The 24,714-nt window shown below is 38.1% G+C and overlaps 1 protein-coding gene across 2 annotated transcripts in view; it reads left to right on the forward strand.

The window, feature by feature from the left end:
- The window catches only part of LOC109486686 (protein LMBR1L-like), a 45,332-nt gene that overhangs the window by 608 nt on the left and 20,010 nt on the right, over positions 1-24,714 (forward strand). The window contains exons 2-11 of one of the 2 annotated variants that reach the window (XM_019790576.1): positions 7,393-7,517; positions 9,059-9,198; positions 9,824-9,927; positions 10,610-10,736; positions 18,249-18,317; positions 18,898-18,962; positions 19,918-20,001; positions 21,630-21,702; positions 22,212-22,295; positions 24,342-24,496. In XM_019790576.1, the coding sequence (XP_019646135.1) occupies positions 7,393-7,517; positions 9,059-9,198; positions 9,824-9,927; positions 10,610-10,736; positions 18,249-18,317; positions 18,898-18,962; positions 19,918-20,001; positions 21,630-21,702; positions 22,212-22,295; positions 24,342-24,496 (1,026 nt within the window). The remainder of the gene's footprint in view (positions 1-7,392; positions 7,518-9,058; positions 9,199-9,823; positions 9,928-10,609; positions 10,737-18,248; positions 18,318-18,897; positions 18,963-19,917; positions 20,002-21,629; positions 21,703-22,211; positions 22,296-24,341; positions 24,497-24,714) is intronic. The other variant, XM_019790577.1, reaches the window with a different exon arrangement.

The following is a 24,714-nucleotide window of genomic DNA, read 5'->3' on the forward strand; positions in this document are numbered from 1 at the left end:
GCTTCACAATTCTTTCAGTTTCAAAAGGATGTTCTACGTAACTACTAGTATAATTTTTCATTGATCCACTTTTTTGGGAGCTATTAAAAACTTGACCTCAACTCTTCCGTCCCAAATAAATGGAATTTCACACCGAAGCCACAGTTAGCTGGAGATATAGCAAGTAAAAGAGAGATCACATTGCCAAAAAGAAGAAAAACAGAACTGGTGGTCTTCAGTGGCAAGTACACACAATCTTTACATTACAGAGTATTATGTACATGTTAGTTTTTAAAGTACACATCACCCAGTCAGTTCAATGCCACCTGCCTGCTTGTTTTTCTCTATCACTCAGATACAGACTTATACAGTTGTATCTTCTTTTCTTATTTTCATGGATCTCTCAGATTTTATTATATATTTTTTGTGGTAGACCCTGCAAGGAAAAACTACTGGAATCTACATTGACCTTAATTTGATTACCAGAAGTTTTGGGTTGGTTTTAATGCCCACGATCATTATAATGATCATTCTAGCATACTCATTTTCTCATGAGTGGAGTGAGGAAAGTTGTGTAAAGTGCCTTTCCCAAGGGCACAAGATTGGTGACAAGGTAGGGTTCGAACCCGGGACCTCTTAGTTCCAAGCCGAACACGTTACCGCTGCACCACACGACCCCACACGACAAGTTTTTTGTTTTATGTTTCTCCAATACGTAGTCCCTGATTGTAGTTTGCATGTACTATTCCTATGGGACTATCTCACCTTTTTGCAATTGTGTCGAGAAGAAAATATTGTCATTCAGCCTTTGAATATGATGTCATTATTTACAATACAAATCTTAAAGATTTATCTATACAATGATTGGACCAGTACCATAACTTGGCATGTAATTCCATAAAATTAGGCCAAGGAAAAAAAATGTTGTGTTTCCTGTTTCAGTCCAGAAAAAATTAGGGTCGGTAGGTAGGGATTATCTTATTTTATTTTTATTTTTATTTTTTTTTAGACTTTGCTGATTGCTGTGTTTATATAAGCAGAACATGATGAAAAATCGATTGTGCAATATTATATTTCATCACTCAGGTACTCAGGTGTCAGATCATGGAGCTTTAAACGGTCGATCAGCTCGAAGAACTTAACAGATGTCCCTAGCCCTTGCAGGGCTAAATTCAGATTCAGGTCCTGATTCAAGTCTACAGGTTTTCAGGGTTCTCCCAGGGATTTGGGAGAAAAAAAGGAAACAAAAAGAATTCTAAAGAAAAAAAATTAATCTGCACAAAATTTTAAATTGGTTTCTATCCCTTTGTTTGCCTAAAAATCGATAGTGTGATTGTATCAATTTGAACCCCCAAAAAATTAGCTAAATCGGCGATTTAAGGTTATTGCGCAATGGACGTGCCCTATAACCTTCAACCGTTTGGGGGTCATGCAGGCGTCAACAGCACCCTCCCCCATGCCTTGCCAGTCCGTTTTCGTGGGCAAATTTCTGCTTTTTTAGAGGTTTTGCGACCTAAAAACTCACATCAGAGGAAAAATACACCACAGACGACATTTTCATGGTAAATATCGATAAATGGACCAGGCATTTTTCTGTCCCGTTGCCAATTTTGCTGATTTTCGCCATGTGCTTATAATTTGTTTACGTCGATAGCTACCTTTCCTCGTCGGTTTTATGGGCAAATTTCCGCTTTTTTAGGCGTTTTGGGACTAAAAGACCGACAAAGGGGGAAAAATAAATCATATACATTATTTTTATGAGAAATACTGCTATCATGGACCAGACATTTTTCTTTCGCGTTGCCGAATTTTTGCGGCCGCCGCATGCTGATGGTGCAGTACGGTAGGGAATTTTCTACGATTAGTTCGTAAATGTATCGGCTTTTAAACTTATTTTCGGAGTCGATGGCTTTGTTTTACAAACAAATCAGACAAATTATTAGCGTTGTTTACACGACTTCAAAACGCTAGCGGGGCGCCCGATGTTCCACCAATGACAGCGATTCTCTCGGTAGCGTCGTGCAAAATGTTTTGGTTCAGCAATATGCAGGGGTCCACACAAAAATAAGGCTAGGGTCGGCGGTTTTTTTTAGGGTCGGTCGGGAAACAGGAAACACAACATTTATTTTCCTAGGCCTTACTGTCGTCTTAGACCTAAGGCCCATATTTATCTGTTTTGCGTACCAGGGGAATTTGAAACTGCTTAATGAATTCTGCTAAGGCCACACCGACTTAATTTTATGGATGACATCCTCAGAGTCAGAAGATCCCCAAACTAGTGCGCGCGGGCGAATAAAAAAAATTCCGGCCAAAAATGAAAATGCTAAACCACAGGAATACAAAGCTGGTATTATGAATTTGTGGTAGTACTTACCGACGTATACAACTAGCTGGCAAATGCTGGCTTTTTGCGGAATTTATGAATCGACACTGTACGTATGTACTGAGTTCTTGGGTCTGGAGCTTCGGTAGCCTGGGTGCCCGGCTCCGCATTGTCGCTAACTTACTATCATGGACTACCCAGGCCTAGAGCCAGGACAGAGCCTCGGTGGACGCTATCTTTTTTTTTTTGAGAACAGGCGAAAATCAATGCGCACACGGATGTCATCCATAAAATTAAGGTGGTGTGGCCTAGTACTAGTGTAATGTAATTATTCTAGCTCAAACATAAGGGTCACATGTCCCATCCCTGATTCATTCTTTATATGGAAGTCAGAATTCTATCTGTGCCATGTGTATATCACAAGGCCCTGTCTAACCATTCAAAGCCAGACTCCATTGATTTTTCAATCACATTGGACTTTTACTGCAGCTGTGTCCTTGAGTTGTAGTAATAATGTGAAAATTATTCTGTGTTTTATCATAACATAATTGTAGTGTTCTCGGTTACGAATTATGCATGATGATTTCCACATTGGATTATTGCTCATAAATCAAATATGCAGCATAATTTGTAACTGAATCTGCAGACAATCAGATTTTGTGGGCTGAATATGCATTACACAAAATTAAAATTCATCTGAAAAGGATATATTCATTCAATCATTGGATGACTGACTGTGTAAAAGATATACCTGCTGTAGATTAATTTTCACACAATCCTTACCCCATTTTATGTTATATATTTCATATATCTACACACCAGGAAATATTAATAGTCATATTGTCTACTTTTGGGTCAAGCACCTTGCTTTATTCTACAAGGCTCGAAATTCATTTTTGAGAATAGGTGCACTGGTGAACCCAACCTAAAAATTTAGGTGCACAAAATTTTTTTTTTATGGTCCTCCTCTACGCTTGAATCTAAAATGGGAGATAACTTCAGAATCTTACACAAGAACTACAACAAAGATTTTGTTATTTTTCTGACGCTAAAGAAGTTAGATGCCAAGAATATCCTGCATACTATTATTTAATATGTACAAAAATACCTACAAAAATATATGGGTGCACCAGCGCACCCACAGAAAAGAATTGGGTGCACAGAAAAGTTTTGGGTGCACTAAGGTGCACATGCACCCAGTATTTCGAGCCCTTTTATATCTTAATGTACAGACAGGACCTGGCCATTTTCAGATAAAGTTACAATTCCCAAAGGGTCACTGCTGTAGGTCAATTGACCAGATTAACAGAATAGATATAACAGCAATCCGGTAATTCCAGTAAAAAGGCATTCTTTGAGTGTAACCTAAAGCTATATAAAACCATGAGAATACAACCTAAGATTTGCTGCTTGCTGGTCAGGGCTCAAAATTAAAGGTGGTCCAATGGCTACTGACCACTAAAATTTAGGCTGGGACAACTAAAAGACAGAGCCTGAAAGACACCTTGGGGCATTTTTGCTACAATAGAAAAATAATCAACATCAGAATGTAAGCCCTTCTTTTGTTTATCAGGTACACATCCCTGAGCTTTTGGATGAAAAGAAGTCCCCCTGAATTTCCTGTCTACATAAGCAAAACAAAGTTGACTTCAAGTTGAAGTCATACAATTCTTCCCCAAAAAACAGGTTGGGACAGTTCATCCTCACTTCGGGACAATTGAAATTTATTTTTGGTACAGTGCTGGGACAATAGGAAGAAAAGTTTATTTCGAGGCCAGTGGCTGTTACTGGAAGGCTTGAGAAAAAACGTATTACTAAGTTTTGATAAGACAGTCCCAGCTAGTCTAGAGGAAAACTGAATCCAAACAGGCTACCCAAAGCCAGGACCTTCTGTTGTCCATTCCACCCACCAGTTGTTAAGTAATCATGGTTATTGTAGTGGATGTACAGGTAATTGTTTTGATAATCACAGGATTTTGTACCTAGGCTGTTGTGGTTTTTCACTTGACTTGGCATGTACAGTCAGTACAGCCAGTAGTGGTGCCCAGTCACCAATCTTCTCACATGAGTTGGATCAAAGAATTATGCCAGCAATCATGGTGACTGGAAGATCATACATGTATGTAATAGTAAAAATAAGAATTGATTGCTGCTTATTAAAATGATCCTTGCTATTGACTATGGCCCCTCATTAGGAGAATGCGTGATACATGTACCTACATGTATCAGGGCTCAAAATACCCATGTGCAATATGCAAAAAATGCATGTATGATTTTAAAGATTTTGCACATAGAAGTATTTTGAATGTGCAATTTTCCGAAAATAACGAATAATTACCTGTATATATATACATGTATGTGTGCGCTGTTTTTTTTTCTTGAAAATTGAAACATCATGCAAATAAATACACACATATGATATAGCATTGTTTATGTTTTGTCTCTTATTCTTAATATATGTATCATAAACTCCTGTGTGCTGTAGCAGGCTAAGAAGGTAAATATACAGTAAAAAAATTGCAAACCAACTAAATATAATTCTGCTAGTAAATTTCTCAAATTGCACCTAAAATTTTTGCGAACGTGCAATTTTGCACGTACTTGAACAAAGTAATTTGAACCCTGCCTATACATAGTCATTAACCTCAAGGTCCGACATCTGGCATGTTTGTATAGTAGTAGTAACAATAGGCCTGAGGGTGTGTCCAGGTGTTCTTGCTGACTTGCTCATTGTCCAATAAATCACAACAACCCAAACACTTCTGTTGTCAAGTGTTCCAACATGTTTACTGAAGTATTGTTAGAGAACATGCATTGTGCCATTCATAGTGTGTACGAGTGTACATTCTGATATGCATCATTAGAACAAAGTTCATCATCATAGGTAGTGCTGTGTACCTAAACCCACATTTAGGTTCAGGTCCGGATTCAAGTCCAGAGGTTTAGGTTCAGTTCCGGACTTGTAAGTCCAGACCTAAACCCATGGCAGATACAAAATTGTACGTTGGCAAATTTGCAATGTTGTACATGTCTGGACAAAACTTTGGCCACATGACATGGAGGCCGACACTTGGCAATGCCCAATGCCCATGTTTTCTTCATTTTGCAGCAAAGATTTTGCAATCTATGGAAGGTTTTAGGTGGTTTGGAAAGAAAAGTGGTATATATATATATGTGAAATGGTCTTTTATGGTAATAAGTCCGGACTCGGTTCTTGACTTTTAGGTTTTTTTGGACTTGAACCTAAACATTCTTACAAGTCCGGATCCAAGTCCAGTGAACCGGTACACAGCACTTATCATACTTGTTATGGCAATTTTTTTTCTTAAAGCAACAACAAAGTCCAAAATTTTGTACATTGTACCAGCAGGAAGCTTGGAAAAGTCTACAATATAATATCTCTAGATACAGTAAATGTGATGTGATCTGTAATCAAAATTAATGATTGCTAAATACAGTTTTAATGATCTACGGAAAAACTAAAAGTTTTGAGAAGTGGTCACTAAATGTGCTGAAAACATAAGGAAGAAGTGCACGTAAAATTTTGATAATGTTTTTTTGTGCTTTGTTAATGTAGCATGGGGCAACCCCATGTACAATGTAGTCGACCTACTAACCTATTTACCAGCTATTTATTGAATGAGTCATTGTTTATTCAGGCAACATTGAACTCACAGTCAGCATATTCAGACTTGGACATTGAACCATTGTGGGTGGAGACTTTTCATTGATTTATCTAAAATACCTGTTTGGTCTTAAAAACATCAGGAGGCTAGGTTTTGCTAGGAACAGCATTCTGCACAGTGAAAGTTCTAGGAGTTTGTTGGCTCTACACTGTTTACTTTAGTTAATCTATGGCAGCTGTGGTCTGGTAAAATGTAGCTGTTATCTGATGGCTACCAGTCAGTAACAGAAGTGTCCAAATACGCCCTAGTACTAGTACACATGTCAGTACACAACTCATGTAACAAGACTTAGTGATATAATACATACAAAACTGATAGGAGAAAGACAAATAATCAGTGGTATGAGTTTGATTAACTGAGATTGTGATAACTGTCATTGCAAATTGCCTAGTAAAATATGTTTTATTTATATCATACCCAGGCTGCGATAACGTTCGATAACGGGTTCCGAACCGAGCCGTATTTTACGGTACGGCCCGGAACCAGTTATCGAATGCTTCCATGGCTTCCATAAAACGATTCGAACACGTTTCGCCCTAACCGCGTGTGCCCCTTTCGAAAATTCGAATACAGAATCCGGACGTTGGAATTGATGTTGTTGCATTTTAGTGCTTTAAGTGGCACCAACTTTTGGCTCATCTTGCATTTAAACTAATTTAAATTAAAGGCGTGTTGTTTTGGGTGGGTGTGTATTCCGCATCGCCCTCGGTCCCGGCCCTCCCGCGAGTTGGATCGCCCTCCAGCCTGCGGCCGTCGGGCAATCCGGCCCGCGGTAGAGCCAATACCTTGGGCGATACGGAATACCCCGTGTTGTATTCTATATTTACGCACCAACTTCAACCTAGTATTAGAAATATGCTTGACCTGCAGTGTAATATTGCTATTTTATTACATAATGTAAATCCAGGCTTTAGTGGTACAGTATGTCTGCTATGGGAGTCTGAAATAATATTAGCCTGAAGGCAGTTAGGCCTAAGAAAAAAATATTGTGTTTCCTGTTTCAGTCCTGAAAAAATTAGGGTTGGTAGGTAGGGATTATCTTTTTTTTTCCTTTCTTTTTTTATAAGACTTTGGCTAGCTGGTTGAACTTATACAATACAGAGTAACAAAGTAAAACTTGCATGAGGTCAATGTTGAGTATTTGAAAACTGATTGTACAGTGTTTCATCATTCAGGTGTCAGATCATGGAGCTAGAAACAGTTGATCAGCTCGAAAAATTGATGTTCCTTGCTGGGGGACCAACCAAAAAAAGGCTAGAGTCAACAGCTTTTTCTAGGGTCGGCAGCTTTTTCTAGGGTCGGTCGGGAAACAGAAACACAACATTTTTTTCCTAGGCCTTATAAAGATTAGCAATTTGCTCTCTTACCCAGGGTGTTGATGTTACCTGTCCCTCTTGTTCCCAGATCTCCCTGCTGCTGTTCATGGCCCTGTATGGCATCTCCTTCATCGTGACGACTAAGTTCAGGAAACGGTCAGAGAGAGACGACTTCTATCAGGCTGATGACGATGCCTGGGTATACAGAATATCGTAAGTACATACACCATGTTTGTTTCCTTGACTGTTGCAGCATGTTCACAATAAGTGCTGTATCGCTCTATCTCACACACATACACGCACGTGCGCGCGCGAGCATGCATACACACACACATACTATCCGGTATATGGGTCAGTTGTTGAGTTGATCTCATAGTAGGGTTAAGCAGGGCAAGAAACTAAAGGTCCAATGACCACTGACCACTAAAATTTAGGCTGGTACAACTAAAAAGACACTTGGGTCATTTTTGGGACAATAGAAAAAGAAATGTCGGCCCTTATTTTTTGTTTATCAGGCACACGTCCCAGCTTTTGGATCAGATTCTGTAAAAGTCCCCCCAAATTTCCTGTCTACTCTGAAATTTATAGTGCACCTGGGAGTGAACAAAAGCAAAATAAAGTTGACTTCAAGTTGAAGTCATACAATACTTCCAAAAAATAGGTTGGGACAGTTCATCCTCACTTCAGGACAATCAAAATTTATTTTTGGGACAGTGCTGGGACAATAGGAAGTAAAGTTTTAAAGTTTTGAGGCCAGAGTCATACTTGTTTATTACCTTCGCCAAGAAGGTTATGTTTTCGTGGCCGTGTGTCTGTGTGTCTGTCTGTGTGTCTGTCTGTCTGTCAACAGCATAACTTGAGAAAGCTTAGATGGATTATCTTGATATTTGGTAGGTGGGTAGGTCTTAATGAGACCTGGAAATGATTAGATTTTGGACCCCCTAGCGACTTGCTATGGTACTGCAGCTAAACTTCCGGTTTTGATATCTCATGATCTAGACATGCTGGGGTGACGAAATTTGGATGGTAGGTAGCCCTCATGCTGGGGGAAGAAGTTACATGAGTTTGGGCCCCCTAGTGGCTTGCTCAGGAACTGCAGGGCTATCTATTTGAAAATATTCAAAAGAGGATAACTCAAGAACTGGTGGACGTATCGTCGTGATTTTTGGTATGTAGGTAGCTCAAGTGACGCTTGACATAATTATGTGACAATTATGCAAATCTGGATCTAATTTGCATAATTAATGGGGAAATTCTATAAATCAGGTTTATTACATTATAGGACTATTCAAGCTTGTGACATATGTAATTGAGAACGAGAGAAACACAGGCAGATATTGATGATGTAAATTAACACCTAATTTGCATAATTAATGAGAAAATGTTATAATTCCATAATGCTAACCTCCTGGAATTTCATACTTGGGGTATTTGAAAGTTAAGTGAAGGTGAACATCATTAAACATATTGTATATAACTTATTCAAATAAGGACCTCATTTGCATAATTTATGAGGAAATGATAGAATGGCTTTCTTTGTTAAGATAAGGCTGTCTTTTGATGGAGAATATGATCAACTATATAATACAATATTATATAAAATATATTATAATATAAATATAATACAAATAAGGATTTCATTTGCATAATCAGAAGGAATCATCTTTGTCAGTCATAAAGATTAACATCAGTTGGCGAAGGTATGAGATCGTGGAACTCTAGTTATGTTTGTGTTTACTTGTTTATGTTTACAGGTTGTGGATCTGTACCTTCACCCTGGCCGTGTCGGCGGCCGCTGTGCTGCTGCTCCCCATCTCCATCATCAGTAATGAGATCCTGCTCATCTACCCCAAGAGCTGGTACATGAAATGGCTCAACAGTTCTCTTATCCATGGTAAGACTTGGACCCGATTTGCATGAGGGCCCAAAACTGATCATAGTAAGGCCTAGGAAAAAATATTGATATTGAAAATAAAAGTGAGTTTGGATTTTCAAGCCTTCAAAAATGCAATTTCCCACATTTTGAGAGGCAAATCATTGTTTTGCATAACCGTCCGGTAAACCGCCTTTAGGCGTAACACACCAGGTTTGTACATGCGCGTACTAATATGTACAAGCTGCATAAGACCAGACTGTAAGGTTTGAACCACTCACACCGGGAAGGTCCCCTACTCTTTTTGATAAGTGCGTTGGGTTCTTTACCGTGCGTGGGGTATGGCCCCTAACCGAAGCTTTTTTTTGAGGTACTCATTTCCACCTTAGTGAAGTGAGACAAGCTGTGTAAATTGCCTTCCCCAAGGGCACAAGAACGGTGACATGGGCAGGATTCGAACCCGCAACCTCTTGGGTGTGAGCCGAATGCACTACCAACTGTGCCACATGACTCAACGTGGTGTTTAGTGTGGTTGTCTGTGAAATTCAGAAATTGACGGAAAAACTGGTGCTGGCGAGAGCCCTGACACAAATTTACATCAAGAATGTACATTCAGGCTCACTAATGGTTTGTTTTCTTCCCACAGGTCTATGGAATCATGTATTCCTGTTTTCCAACCTGTCTCTGTTCATCTTGATGCCGTTTGCATACTTCTTCACCGAGTCAGAAGGTTTCATGGGGTCCAAAAAGGTAATATATGGAGTCATATGGAAATCCTTGTACAGTGATGATGAACTATAATTTCATGCACATTGAAGTACAAAGTTATATATCTTTCTAAATTGCAGTTGTTTGTTCACTTATTGTTATGGTTACAGTTAGATGCCATTGAAAAGACAACATTGCTTGATTGCTTGCCAAAGTCGTGTAATAATATTTATCAAACTAGATAACATATATCTTTAAATTTGATCTATACTCTATATTATTTCCCCCGGGGAAGGAGACAGCGCCTTGTTTTGCATAACCGGTAAACCGCCTTTAGTTTAAGTGTTTGTTTTGCTATTGGGCTGTAGATGATGCATGTTCTTTTGTTTTTATTGTATATGTGTTTTCGGTCGGGAAAATGGTGCCTATTGGTGGCCCCGAAACACCCCTTTGAGCGTGAAAATGGTCGCAACCGTTGACCTTTGGTGTGTTTAAAGTATCATAGGTCGGGTCTACTTGCATGACCTTTCGCACAGAGGGGTGTCCGGTCTCGATACATTCTTTGTTTAAAAATATGCACCAAAACGCTGTTTTCCAGGGCTGCATAGCCAGATTCAGTGAAAATATGCACAATTCAAAGAACCTTTGGTGAAAATATATATTTCTTTGTGTATTTATGGTGTTTTTTGACTTCCTGTTGATGATGATGATTTTTTTTCCGTAGGGTATCATGGCGCGTGTGTATGAGACATTTGTAGTACTGTTCCTGTTGGGAGTGTTAGTGGTAGGACTGGTGTGGGTGGCCTCAGCACTACTGGACCAAGACACAGCCAGTCGGGAGTCACTCCTCAGTAAGTCCTGTATATGTCTGCATACTCAAATATTAGGCCAAACCAATTTAATTTGTTGGTTCTCGGATTTTTTTAGAAAAAATATGAAGCGTAAGGGCAAAAAAAATTAAAAAAATATAAACAGGTCTAGGCATCCTATTATATAGCCCCAAATGCTACGGTCACTGTGATAACACTAGCAGTCTTGGTAGTACTTTTTCTTGAAGTGACTCTTTGTGTTCTCATCACTAATATTAGAATATCTGAAAAGTTAGTTATTTGAGAGGCTCTTACTTAAAAGTTTTATTTGAGGCATTATTTATGCTTGTGTGAGATAGTTCAGAAGTATATTCTAGTGATTTATACGAAGCAGTAATAGTATGATTTTAAAAAACCAATCATACAGGAAATTTGTTTCAAACGTTTATTTCAAATCTATGTTACTATTACAGTATTAACTAGAGTTGGGTACCTAAATGTATCAGAGGTTTAGTTACAGGTCTGGACACCAACTTCATACCTGTACCTGAACAACTTTACAAGTTTAATATAATAATAACACATTCATCTGAACTTCTTAAAATACAATGGAAACAGTTGTAAACTTGGCCAAATCTTTCTTCAAGACAAACAGAACCTGAGGTGACCTTTGATTGTCTTGAAGTTCTTAGTTGTTGCTGCAAATACGTTACACAACAGTTCTTGACTAACTTAAGATAGCTCTAAATCTTTGTGACGTATTTAGTTGTAAAACACAATTTGTCTGATGAACATGATACAAAATGCATATGATTGGACTGTTGAGTTTCTGTATGGAATGTACAGCAAAATTACTTCTATTTGCCATGGATGTAGTTGGTCGAACAGTGGACACGAATCCTGTGAACACAACTCTTTCCCCTGTATGATACAGCACTAACCCTGTGTCCACACTGATCCAGTGTCATGTTTCCAATCAGTCACCACCACATCTCCACCTGGTGACACAGTAACAGCCTGGGGACTGTTCATAGTCCACTTCCAATGACACACAGAAATCTGCCCTGACTGTCAAACATTTTCACACAACTATTTCCACTGTCAGCCACAATGATGTTTCCCTTCCCAACAACACAAATGCCCTGAGGATCTTTCAGCTGGCTTTCATTAGATCCCTTAGTCCCAAACTTGAACTTGAAGTTCCCCTCTCTGTCCAAGATATGGACACAGTGATTGTTGGCATCAGTGACCAGAATGTTCCCCTCCCCATCCACAGTGACATATCGTGGGTGCCAAGGCTCTGGTGACCTATGACCTTCCCCGTATGTCCCCACCTCAGAACCATCTTGGTTAAACACTCGAAGTCGACCATTCTGCCCATCATACTCTGTAACAATTACCTGTTCTGTTGCCATAGATACAGTTATGCCACGGAGGTATCCAACTTGTGGCAGATCTATTTTGACCAAACAGGTGCCTTCCCTGGAATACTGCACTACATGCTTACCACTCACCACCCACAGGTTGTCATTTCTATCTACAGCAACATCAACTGGTTCTACATGTAACTTTTCCCCAGTTTCCCCTGGCAGAGTTGTTGTGAACTCTCTGATATAAACACCATCCATTGTGAACACCTGGATTCTGTCATTAAACCAATCAGTAATGTAAACCTCATTGTCTTGAGAGACAGCTACTCTCAAAGCACCTTTAAATTCCCCCCTACCTGATCCCCTTCCCCCAAACCTGACTTTCCTCATCCATAGTTGTCCCACCCTGATTGGTCTGACTTTTGTACCTTCAACTTTTAATTTCCTTTTAGGCTGAACCACTGACTGTTTAATATATCCGGTATTTGTGGCTATAGACATATCCTTGTAATGTTGGTCTAACAAGGTTTGTAATGGATCTTTTTGCTGACTTCTACCTTCTACTGGTTGCTTGGCAGTCAGCAGCTTCTCTATTCTGGCCTTCATGTTCTCGTTGGTCTCCTGAAGCTGTTGTATTTTCTCGTTCATTTCTGCCTGCTGTTTCAGGTGTTTTTTCTCTGCTTTCTCATTCCTCTCTTTTAGCATCTTTACCACCTTTGTCACCTGCTCCATCGTCTTAAGATGAACTTTGGATTTCTCTTTAGCTGTTTTCACGACTGACTGCACTTGTCTGAAGTTGTCAGTCCCACTTGTATAGGACTGCTTTTCTTGACCAATCACAGCCAGGTCCAGGCCTCTCAGGCTGGAATGGTCCACTTGTCGACTGGGGGGTGACAGGTTGTCCATTGAAGTGGTATGGCCCAGTCCTGTTTATTAAGAATGATGTCATTAGTACAAAATGTACTTAAGTATTAGATGCCTGAGGCTATATTATAGTTTTACTTTTGTGTTCCTTAGTAGTTTTTGTGCTAAAATTGATCAATTGTTGGAATTGTTTGTACATGTAGTTGATGTTGAAATAAACATCTACATGTATCTATCAAAGAATAATGTATAATTTATTGCCCTTGTCCAATACAATAGCAGAAGAAAAATGGTGAATGCCGTCTAAAAGTTTCTACGCTTTTACCCTCATAACTGTGTGGTGACATCGTATCAGTTTAAATTTTTCCTGTAATAGTTTAAATTTATAAATTCAACTAAGTGAAATGAAACTAAATACTAGTAAGTTTAACACGTGGTTCTCACCTTGCCCCAATCTGTTTCGTACTCGCACATAGTCTTCATGCTTCACCTGGAGCCTCACGATCAGCTGGGCACCCTTGACCTTGTCCTGTAGGTCGTCTGAGATGAGGATGTGTGAGAGTTGTTGAGACAGGGTTCCCTCCCCCACCCTGTAGTGGTTGTGGTAGAACCTGTCCACATCAGTCTGGCGCAGGAACGTCAGGAGGAGGATGAATGATGCATCCAAAACTTTCTTCAGAAAAATCTTGTGTGTCAGAAGGACTTGCTGTGTTTCCTCGTAGCGCCTGGGGTCTTTCAGCACGTCTATGGTGAATAGTGTTCTCTCCAGTTCTTTGATCCGTTTGCTGATATAGACATCATCAGTCTCCACCCCAGTTGGTGGCCGCTCTGTTCCCAAGTTTAGATACACCGGAAGGTCTGAAAGGATTTACAATGTATCTTAACTTTGAGGAGTGAATTCATGCAGTCAATAATCTTGAGAGAGCTAGTCATTTCAGAAAATGGATGCAGAATCTACATTGTACATGTTGTTAAAATGGGTACGAAATACACAAACAAAAGTGCACTTATTATTAATAGAAATTTATTTTTCTAGTTTTCTTAACATATACCTCGAAGTACAAACTTTCAATCATTGCTGATCAAGTGTTATTGTTATCATTAATTAAAATTAATCAATTAAAGGGAAATGAGGAATTTACCTTGCAGTTCATAGCTTCTTGCGGGCAACTTTCCCTTTTTATTTAACTCTGTTGGGAAAGTATGTTGAATTTTGTTTACAGGCAATGTTGTCATAAATTAATATATATCTCTACATACATAAACATATATCTCTACTATTAAAATAGATATAAACAAATCTGATAAAGGCACATATACACCTGCCTGCCTACCTGCCTATATATACACATATTACACATTTCTTCAAAATTGTATTGTCTCATAATGAAAGTTCCATTTGTGAAACAAAAAAATGAATTAGCTCAAATTAGTGTCATATCAAAAATAATGCCTATTACTACTTTCATATCAAGTGCATTAGCTGAAATTCTTCCTGTTCCTTTTTGTCAATTGCATTGATTCATAGTTGACATACAATGTAGTCATTTAATGAAAAGCTCATACCAGGATATTTGTCCTTCAGACTGTCCACAACATGTTGTAGCTCTGCCTCTTGTAGTGCCTCCATCAGCACATGTATGGTGGCCGTGTTTCCCTTCCGCTTTTGCCATTCCTGCAGTAGTTCCATACAGCGGGACTTGTCATCTCGCCGTTTGCCTTCAATGTTTTCTATGTCTGGTGTCTCAAACCCAAGACACCAAGCCAGGTCCTTCCAGTCTGAGCTCACCTTGTTCTTTACTAAGATGAAATATGTCCTGACACCTGCAAGGCAACATATGCAATGGTGAAACAGTTTTTATGAAATACAATATTGTCAAGATTATGTATATAAAAACTTGGCATTTCAAAAAGAATTCTGCCCCTCAGTACATTCAATATGTTCAACTGGTTTCTATAGTAAAACTCCAAAGTTGTTTTGACTTTAAAGAATTGGCATGTACTTAATAATGGTACATGACATTTGTAGTTATTGTTGTTGAGTAAAATGTTTTCATCCGAGTGATGATAATGTCAAGACTAAGTGTAAGTCATAACACAAGTTCAGTTAAGTTGACAAGTTTCTGATTGCTGTAGACCTTTGCGTATATCTTCATAAAATAGTATTTATAAATTGGTATTATTTTGGCTTTAGCATTATTAGGCTGCCAAACCACAGCTCTGACTATGGAGCTATAACTAAACAACATAATGTTACATGATCAAACATTGAGCTTGAAGTGTTAATCAAAGTATTCTGTATGATTCTGTGATCTCACCTTGTGTAGACATGTTGCAAAGTAACACTTCGCTGTCCACTCAGTTTCAAAGATTACATCGAAATGTCTGAAATATTTACATTTATAATGTTTAATGGCAGGTAAAGCATACTGTTGACCGACACTGGGAGTGTCCATAGAATATAATTTACTATTATAACACTACAGTACAGCTTCCGTAGTACTACACTAATCTCCAAGCAGATCCCTTTTGGTGGCAAGCCTGTATCCATTAGCCAGAGAAGGTCGCCGGCCACCGATGGGTGGCTCATGGTTACAGTCTGGCCAATTTGATACTGTCCTTTGCGCCACTTAAACATCTGCTTGGAGATTAGTACAAACTGTACTACACATTAGAAGAAAGTGAAACTAACATGTTGATTTTAAAAGGTACACACCTCTTGCTTGACAACTTTATACTGAAAGATTTTAAGTGGTAGCCTTCTGACACTCTAAGCTCTAACAGCAGAATTAAAAAAATAACTGGCAGCTTACCTAAAATTCCTCAAGACAAAGAACTCAGTCAGTTTCCTTTTCCTTGCCTGCCTGCCTGAATTATGGTGGTGTCTCTGACGTCACAAAGTGTTTTTTTGAAAGTAACACTTGTGACGGCCTTTGTCATTGGTCACTTTAGTCATGAACAGTTGTTTGCTGAGTGACTCTTGTTGGTTATTCTGGCTGCAGTATTTTCATGATACCACCTTTTCTACTCGAAAGTTAACTTGGCCTATTCCTCAAATGCATCAGAGAATCATTTCAACAGTCTCTGTCTTGTTAAACAATTATCTGTAAACAAATACTCTGCACCAATCATAGGCCCCCTTACTGAATACCTGTGCAGGATACATTACACCTGTAGGAATGCACCTGTATGCCAGAACACACGCCCTCAAGGTCATGCAAGGTCAAACTCCACAGATGACTGGCTCTGTCAATGCTGTGGTCTAACCACCATTGTAATTGTGAAATTAGTGTTAATAAGTCAGTTTTTGTCTTAATAGCCCCACTGGACATTTTGTTTTGGTCTTTCTGTGTGGTTTGTGAACCCACCTCAGGTTCTGTTTGTCTTGAATAAAGATTCGGCTAAGTTTACGACTGTTTCCATTATATTTTAAGAAGTTCAGATGAACATGTTATTATTATATTAAACTTGTAAAGTTGTTCAGGTACAGGTACAGGTATGAAGTTTGTGTCCAGACCTGGAACTAAACCTCTGATACATTTAGGTACCCAACTCTAGTTAATACTGTAACAGTAACATAGATTTGAAATAAAAATTTAATTCTGTATGATTGGTTTTTTAAAATCATACTATTACTGCTTCGTATAAATCACTAGAATATACTTCTGAACTATCTCACACAAGCATCAAATAAAGCTTTTAAGTAAGAATCTCTCATGCATTGTATAACTAACTTTTTTCAGCTGACATATACTAGTGATGAGAACACAATATGTCCCCACCTTAGAACCATCTTGAGCATTTTTGAGTTGATTCAGAACCAGAATCTTTTTTTTTTTTTGTGCATCAGAAAAAAATGAAGAGGTGATTCCGAGAACCAACAAATTAAATTGATGTGGCCTATAGGCCTAGGAAAATCAATGTTGTCTTTCCTATTGCAGTCCAGAAAACGTTTGGGTTGGTCGTTTGGGATTCTCTCTTTTTTTTGCTGATGGGATGAAAGAAATACAATACAATTTGAACGTAAAACTTAACTGCATCAGGACAGTATTTTTAACATCATATTTTAAAAATACAGCTATACAAATATTGATAAACCAAGGAAAGAAGAACAATATTCACTGCACAATTTACATGTCCTGTATTGACATTAGCACAGTAAGTATGTTACATTACTAGATCAAAATAGCAGAAAAGATGAACAAAAAGCAAATGTACTGAAAAAATCTTTTGGCTAGCTATTCAGTAAGACTGGTTTCAACTTATAATTACTATGTCTCTCTTGATTCACACCATTCTCTACTGGCAAGGTTATATCTGCTTGTTAAACTAGTGTATCAAGTGACCAAAACTTGTGCCAATGTTCATGTTTTTGTGTTCTTCCTTGCCTGATCTGGGAACTGCACAGTTTTTGCCACAGGTAGGATTGTTGTGTCACATCTGCTGGCCACTAACAATCACACAGCTCTACACATGGCTTTTTACAAACCTTACTGCTACTTTTCTGAGCTTCTGAATTATGAGAATCAGAATGTTTATGACACTTAGGCCACACCAATTTAATTTGTTGTTTCTTGGATTTTTTCAGAAAAAATATAAAGCAACAGGGCAAAATAATAATAAAAAAAAAAAAAAACAGGCCAAGGCACCCTATGAAGGCCAGACATGTTATGATATGAGCCATGAAGTCAACATACCAGGCTGGTTTATAATTAAAACAATAGATTTTGAACTTTTCATAAAACGAAGTTGCATTGAAAAATTGTAACAACTATGAAGAAAAGGACTCTCTTCAACCACTGGGGCCAAAACATGTCTTTCATTGAGCATTTTGCAGTTGATTCAGAACCTGAAATCTTTTTTTTTTTTTGCAAATCAGAAAAAAAATGGACAGGGCAAATCCAAGAAACAACAAATTAAATTGGTGTGGCCTTAGATGTCAAGATATGCTGTATACTAGACTAAGTATACATTTGATATCTTTACCTACGAAAAGTATTTCAGTGCACCTATGCACTTACAGACAGAAAAAAATAGTTGCACAACTCCAATATTTATGTTGCACCTAGGTGCACATTTCCCAGTATTTTGGGCCCTGTGTTACCTTTATCACCACCAATTCTACAAGGTATGCCACTTACGAAATGCTCTCAGAGTACGGGCAACACTAATTTTTTTTGTAGATATGCTTCATGTATGTTTCTATATGGTACACGTAGTTGGTTAGCAATGAGTATGCAATCAATGATATGTAACTATTCATATGCTTCAGACGACATAGATATCTTACACCTAAATCCTTGATATCTTATTTTTGCAGATTTTTGGAACTTCTACCTGCCATACCTGTATTCCTGCATATCACTGCTGGGTGTTTTGCTGCTGCTAGGTGGGTATAGTTTGGTTTCATTTTTGGCATAACCTAACAATGTAACAGGCAGTTTAAGAGAATTTAGATGAAACTGACAGTGCTTCTCTTGTGACCATTTTGATAGAAAGAAAATGCTTTAGAAAAACCAACTTAATTTGTTGTTTCTCAGATTCGCCCTGTCCATTTTTTTCTGATTTGACAAAAAAAAAAAAAGATTTTAGTTTCTGAACCAACTGCAAAATCAATGAAAGACATATTTTGGCCCCAATGGTTGAAAGTTCTTTTCTTCCTAGTCGTTAAAGTTTTTCAATGTAACAATGCAGCTTCATTTCATTAAAAGTTCAAAATCTATAAACCAGCCTGCTATGTTGACTTCATGGCTCATATTGTAACATTTCCGGCTATCATGGGGTGCCTTGGCCTGTTTTTTTTTCCCTGTCGCTTCATATTTTTTTCTAAAAAAATCTGAGAAACAACAAATTAAATTGGTGTGGTCTTAGATAGCAAAGTGTACAGCCTCAACAGTATGGACCCACATTCAGTTTTACAGTTTTATACTGTATGCCTCACAAATATTGTATCTGATGTTTTTCTGCAGTTTGTACTCCACTTGGTTTTGCCAGACTCTTTACAGTAGTTGGGCAGCTACTGGTCAAGCCCAGGGTAAGTATTTCCAGCAAATGTTTCTTATTCTTACTTGTATAGAAGGCCACTAATGGCAGTGTGATCATGTTGGAAAGATTTAAGTTTATTAGGTACAAGTTTTGAGATATGCTTGACCATGGATCATCTGTGCCTGTTTGAACACAGTTGAAAATTGTGACCAACAATTAAATGTGCAGGCAACCCCAGATGTGTATTTCATTTTATCAAAACTGAATCTTTTCAACAATTATGTAATTTCCATTACAACATGTAATAATCAAACTTAGCTATTTCCAACTTTCTGATACTTGTGATGCCTAATATGTAGGTTACCTACAGAATTTTGGGGACAGTTGGCTAATATCAATGATTTTTTGCTGGCTGATTTTAAGAAACATTCATAGCTCTTTTAGATTCACTAAAAACAATTAAGTATGATCTAAACTTATCCAAAGATTTTACAATACTGTTGATTTAAGTACTCATTTGTCATATTTTACACACCTTTAGGCCACACCAATTTAACTTGGCCTCTTCATTTTTTTCTGATTTGCAAAAAAAAAAAGATTCTGGTTCTGAATCAACTCAAATATGCTCATATTTTGCCCCCAACAGTTGAGGAAAGTCCTTTTCTTCATAGTTGTTGCAGTTTTTCCATCTAGCAATGCAGTCGTTTGATTAAAACTTCAAAATTCATTGTTTGAATATTAACCCAGCCTTTTGTGTTGACTTCATGGCTGACCTTTTGCAGCATTTCGGTTATAATATTATTAATAATAGGATTTGTCCAGACCAGTTTTTATCTTGTTTCGCCCTGTTGCTTCATATTTTTTCTGAAGAAATCCAACAATTAAATTTGTGTGGCCTTATACAGACTTATAATACACCAGGTACGTGTATGTCATCTGTAATGAACAATCATGTATTATACAAATATGATATAGTATAATACTATTATATGTACACTACCTAGTCCTCGGAGCCAGGTCTGTTTTATCACGTGACCAAGTGGTCGCCACACCTGGTGGTCATAGACGTCCTCAATAACCGCTTGGACGTAAGTCATAGAGAAACAAACCCCTCATATTCCCAGGGCAAGGTGCAGGTTCTGATGCTACATGGTATCATGTACAGTGGGGTTTAACTGTTAGGCCACAGCATGTAAATTTTATGGATGACATCCTCCCCAGACTCCAAATCTGATGGGAGCGGGAAAAAAACCCAAGGCGGGCCGAAAAAAAACAAGGTTCCTACATTCCTCATAATTTTGACTCAATTGTACAAATGGTTTTGATTCAGTGGGAACATCACATATACACAGCCAGTATCACATACATGTATCACTGCATCAAAGTTTTAAAGAAACAAAACATTATCAGAGCCTTTTGTTGTCTCCTCTCTTCCGACATGGCAACAGACATCTTTGCCCGTTTTCGGCATGTTGACCACTGTCAGAAGGCAAGAAAATTTCTTGTTTTTTTCCCCAAAATCGGGCGAAAATTAATGCGCGCGCTGATGTCATCCATAAAAATTACTTACTGTGGTCTTAGTAGAGTAGCCTACCATCTATAATAGGGCTAACCTTCATGGTCATGTAGGTCCCATGTGTACATGTATGTTTCCATGTTGTAATTACACAGTCTAGTACAGGGCTCAAAATTCATTTTTTGGAATAGGTGCACAGGTTTTTTGGTGCACCATATAAGATAAAAAAAAGAAGAAAGTCAGCAATTATGTTTCATTTCTAAAGAAAAGTACAGCTATAAGAATGATTTTATTATTTTCTCCCACTTACTGTTAACAATATGCTGTTACTACAGTATAAGAAACTATACAGTTGACATCTTTACATAGACGTAAACCTACAAAAATATTTGGGTGCACCAGCAGATCTAGAAAAAAAATGGGTGCACAGCAAATTTGGGTGCACTAAGGTGCACATGCAGTCTTGCACCCAGTATTTCGAGCCCTGCAGTATTAACATATAATTGAAAGCTTGAACCATGCATGTACCCTTGGATCTACATTTTGGTACACTCAGGTGTTTTCTAACAGTCTTTCATCCTCAGCAATTAGTAACCTCACCCCATTGCATAAACCCCATGTTCAGTCAAATTTCTTGGTTCTGCTAATATAAAACTTTATGAATGACACTTAGTACGTTTTGCCAGACCATTGCAGTTATAACATTTGGTGCAAATTCTGTCATAATCCTGATTTTTTCCCTCAAAGGATAAAAAAGAACCTTGAAGTTTTTTATATTTGACATATTATTAACTCAAAAGTAGATGATACTATAGTAAACCACTGTGCATGTTCATTGCATGACCTGAGAAGTAACATGTTTTACTTAATTATATATTATTTCATACCAGATGGACTTTATCATACATATATTGTATGTCATGTAAATAATCATTGATGTACTTGCCATACAATTTCATACTATAGTAAGGCATGATCGGAATGGTTATTTCTTAAAATATTAAGAAAGGAAATTAAAAAAACGGTTATTAATTACCAGGGTAACAATCCTAACTTTATCGGGCCTATTAAATTAGTCTAGCCAGTATGTACTATTTTAATTTTAATGCATGCCCACTTTTTGGTGGTATGGTTAGAACACTGATTCTAAGACTATGAAATTAATCCAGATATTTGTATGAATATTTGCCTCATTTCCAGTTCATGACCAACATAGAAGAAGACATCTACTCAGCAAAGTTTGAGGAAGACAATCTACTAAGGAAACTTAAAGGTAGGAACATAGTATTACATGAATTAACTCTCGCCTGTGTTCTAGTGTGTTATAGTGATGCTGTCAGTTACATAAGAAAAACTAGGAAGAAATGGACTTTCCTCCACTGTTGGGGGCAAAATACAAGCATTTTTTAGGTTAATTCAGAGCCAATTTTTTTTTTTTTGCAAATCGGAAAAAAAAGAAGAGGCGAATCCGAGAACCAACAATTTTGCCCCAACAGTGGAGGAAAGTCCTTTTCTTCCTAGTTTTTCTATCTATCAATGCAGTGGTTTGATTAAAAGTTCAAAATTCATTGTTTAAATATTAAGCCAGCCTTTTGTGTTGACTTCATGGCTCCTATCGTAGCATTTTGGGCTATAACAGGATGCCTAGATCTGTTTTTAGTTTTTATTTTTTGCCCTGTCACTTCAAATTTTTAATGAAAAAATCTGAGAACCAACAAATTGAAATGGTGTTGGCTAATAAAAGAATGCAGAAGTTTGAAGTGATTTTGTTTGTCTCCACAGACAAGCTGAGTCCCATCAGTCTCCCAGACAAACAGGACCTGAGAAAACGTCTTCTGGAGGTGCAGACAGAGAGGAAGAAACTTGGTACGTTAAACTTAGCTTAATAAGTCTTTATGTGCAGCATGCAGAGTCTAGTGTATAGCAACCTTAGCTCTCTGGACCAAGATGTACACATTGTAATGTCTAGGATTTTCTTTATAATTGGCTCTGGTATAGACAAGGCTTGTGTCTTTTTGCCAGTATCAGTCATCTCTGCCGGAAAATTCTTTTTGTATGAGATTATCCTATGCGAAAATTCAAAATTTTGTGGATTAATTTTGTGAAAATAATGTTTTTTCTGTTAATTTTACGAAAATTAAAGAGGTGGAAAAAACCAAACTCAGCTTCAACTAGAAACACGAAATAAACTGGGGTGTGCGCCCTTTTAAGTTTGTATTGTACAGACTCACATTTGGTGATGTAAGAACTTCTTTTGGAATGTATATGATAATCATTTATATCTTAGGCCACACCAATTTAATTTGTTGGTTCTCGGAATCGCCGCTTCAAAAAATCGCAAAATGAAAAAAAAAAAATTAATTCTTGTTACTCTCATCTCATCTGCCAATTTTTTTGGGCCCGAACGTCCACCCGGTACGTTCTTATTTTGCACGGTACGTTTATTAATTTTTCGAAAATCAGTAATTTTTTTCGACTACGCGTGAAAAAAATCGACAAATCTTCGACGTGAAGACGTTTATAAACGCGTATTGTAGCAAGAAACTTGTCATTTTCCGGCCGCTTTTCGCGATCGCGATTGGTGCTCATCAAAAGACGAACTCCTCAAAGCTCTAAATTAGAATAAATTCTAACAAACTAAGCAAGTCATTTAATATTTAAGATTTTTAGCTACCATATTGTATTTGTCGATGTCGATTTACCGCAATAAAATCAAGAAATCGGGTAAAATATTACACAGCCTTCCCCGTAAAAAATGAGACCTTCCGTTAACCCCAAATGATCTCTCAAGCAGCGACGCCATGTTGGATATTTCTCGGCTTTCTTCTACCACCAGTTTTGGCTCATTTTTACGACAAAATCCCGGCTAATATCGCCCAGAAAATATCTGGAGCCCTATCTGGTCGCTAGAGAAGCATTATTTTCTAATTTTAGTGGATTTTTCCCAAAAGAAAAGTTGTCGTAATCGACGCCAAGTTACGACATGCTGGGATGGTTCGCTGGGATTTTTAGGGGCCATTTTTGAGTAATCGGCACTTCGAAATTTTGTTTACTTTTATGATACGAACGCTAGCAAAAAAAAATGCTGCCACATCATGCCCATATTCTTTATTACCCGGTACCCGTTGGATTTTCTTGGCCAACATTTGGCAACGTACTCACAGCTGGACTCAGACGGTGGGATTGGCATTTTGGCCGTCTCGGGACCGAAAACATGTGGACGCTGGACGCGTTAGACAGGTAGACGCAATGCAAGATTTCTTAACGCTTGAGTCGATGGGAAAAATTCAAGGGTCAAGCCAACAAAAAGTGGTCGTAATGGACGAGTGGTCTCTATACAGGGGTGGTCGTTATTACAGGTTTGACTGTATGTATTTCCCAACAACATGACATGTCTACATTTGTACTAGAAATGCTCTCTTTGTTGTCTATTTAAATTCCTAATTGCAAATAACAGTTAAAGATTTGTGCATAACAGTTTCTAGTATACCAGTAAGAGCACATTTTAACATAAGAGACACAGGTTACCCATCAATTTTGGTAATTTTCCGGGGGGTAAATTTATTCCGGGGGGTATTTTTATTGGATTTTGAAAATTTGTCCGGGGGGTACGTTTATTCCGGGGGGTATGTTTATTCGGCAGATCATTAACATCAATAATTGATCCTTGATACATAGGCTATAAAACAGCAATGTTTTAGCATGTATAGTCATAGCTTTGTTCTCAATCCCTTTTTCCAGCCTTAGCTTTACCATTTGGGCATTTTTTTTTTTTTTTCGCCCTGTCGCTTCACATTTTTCATGAAAAAATCCGAGAACCAACAAATTAAATTGGTGTGGCCTTAAGACAAATATGTAGTCATGCACACCTAGGCCTGCCTATTCGACCAAACTTGGTGGTTTCTTACACAGAGAGAAGACAGAAGGCATCAGCCTGGCAGAGGAACCTGGGCTATCCTCTGGTCATGTTGTTACTGCTGGCCCTGACTGGTACAGCAGTGTTTATTGTGTCTATCCACACCCTGGGCCTGCTCTTCGGAGGTGCTGCTCTACCAGTGGGAGTCCAGGTAATACATATATAAATTAATAATACAACACGGGGTATTCTGTATCGCCCGAGGCACCAGCCTGACCGCGCATCGGATCCGCGGGAGGGCTGGGACCAAGGGTGATGCGGAGTACACAGTGTTGTATTCTATTTATGTCATACCCACCCAAGAAAACACGCCTTTCAAAGCGAAATGAGCAAAAATTTGGTGTCCCTAAACCCAAAAAATGCAACAAC

Source organism: Branchiostoma belcheri, unplaced genomic scaffold (assembly GCF_001625305.1).
Source record: "Branchiostoma belcheri isolate BF01 breed outbred unplaced genomic scaffold, Haploidv18h27 scaffold82, whole genome shotgun sequence".
In the NCBI taxonomy this organism is placed as follows: domain Eukaryota; kingdom Metazoa; phylum Chordata; class Leptocardii; order Amphioxiformes; family Branchiostomatidae; genus Branchiostoma; species Branchiostoma belcheri.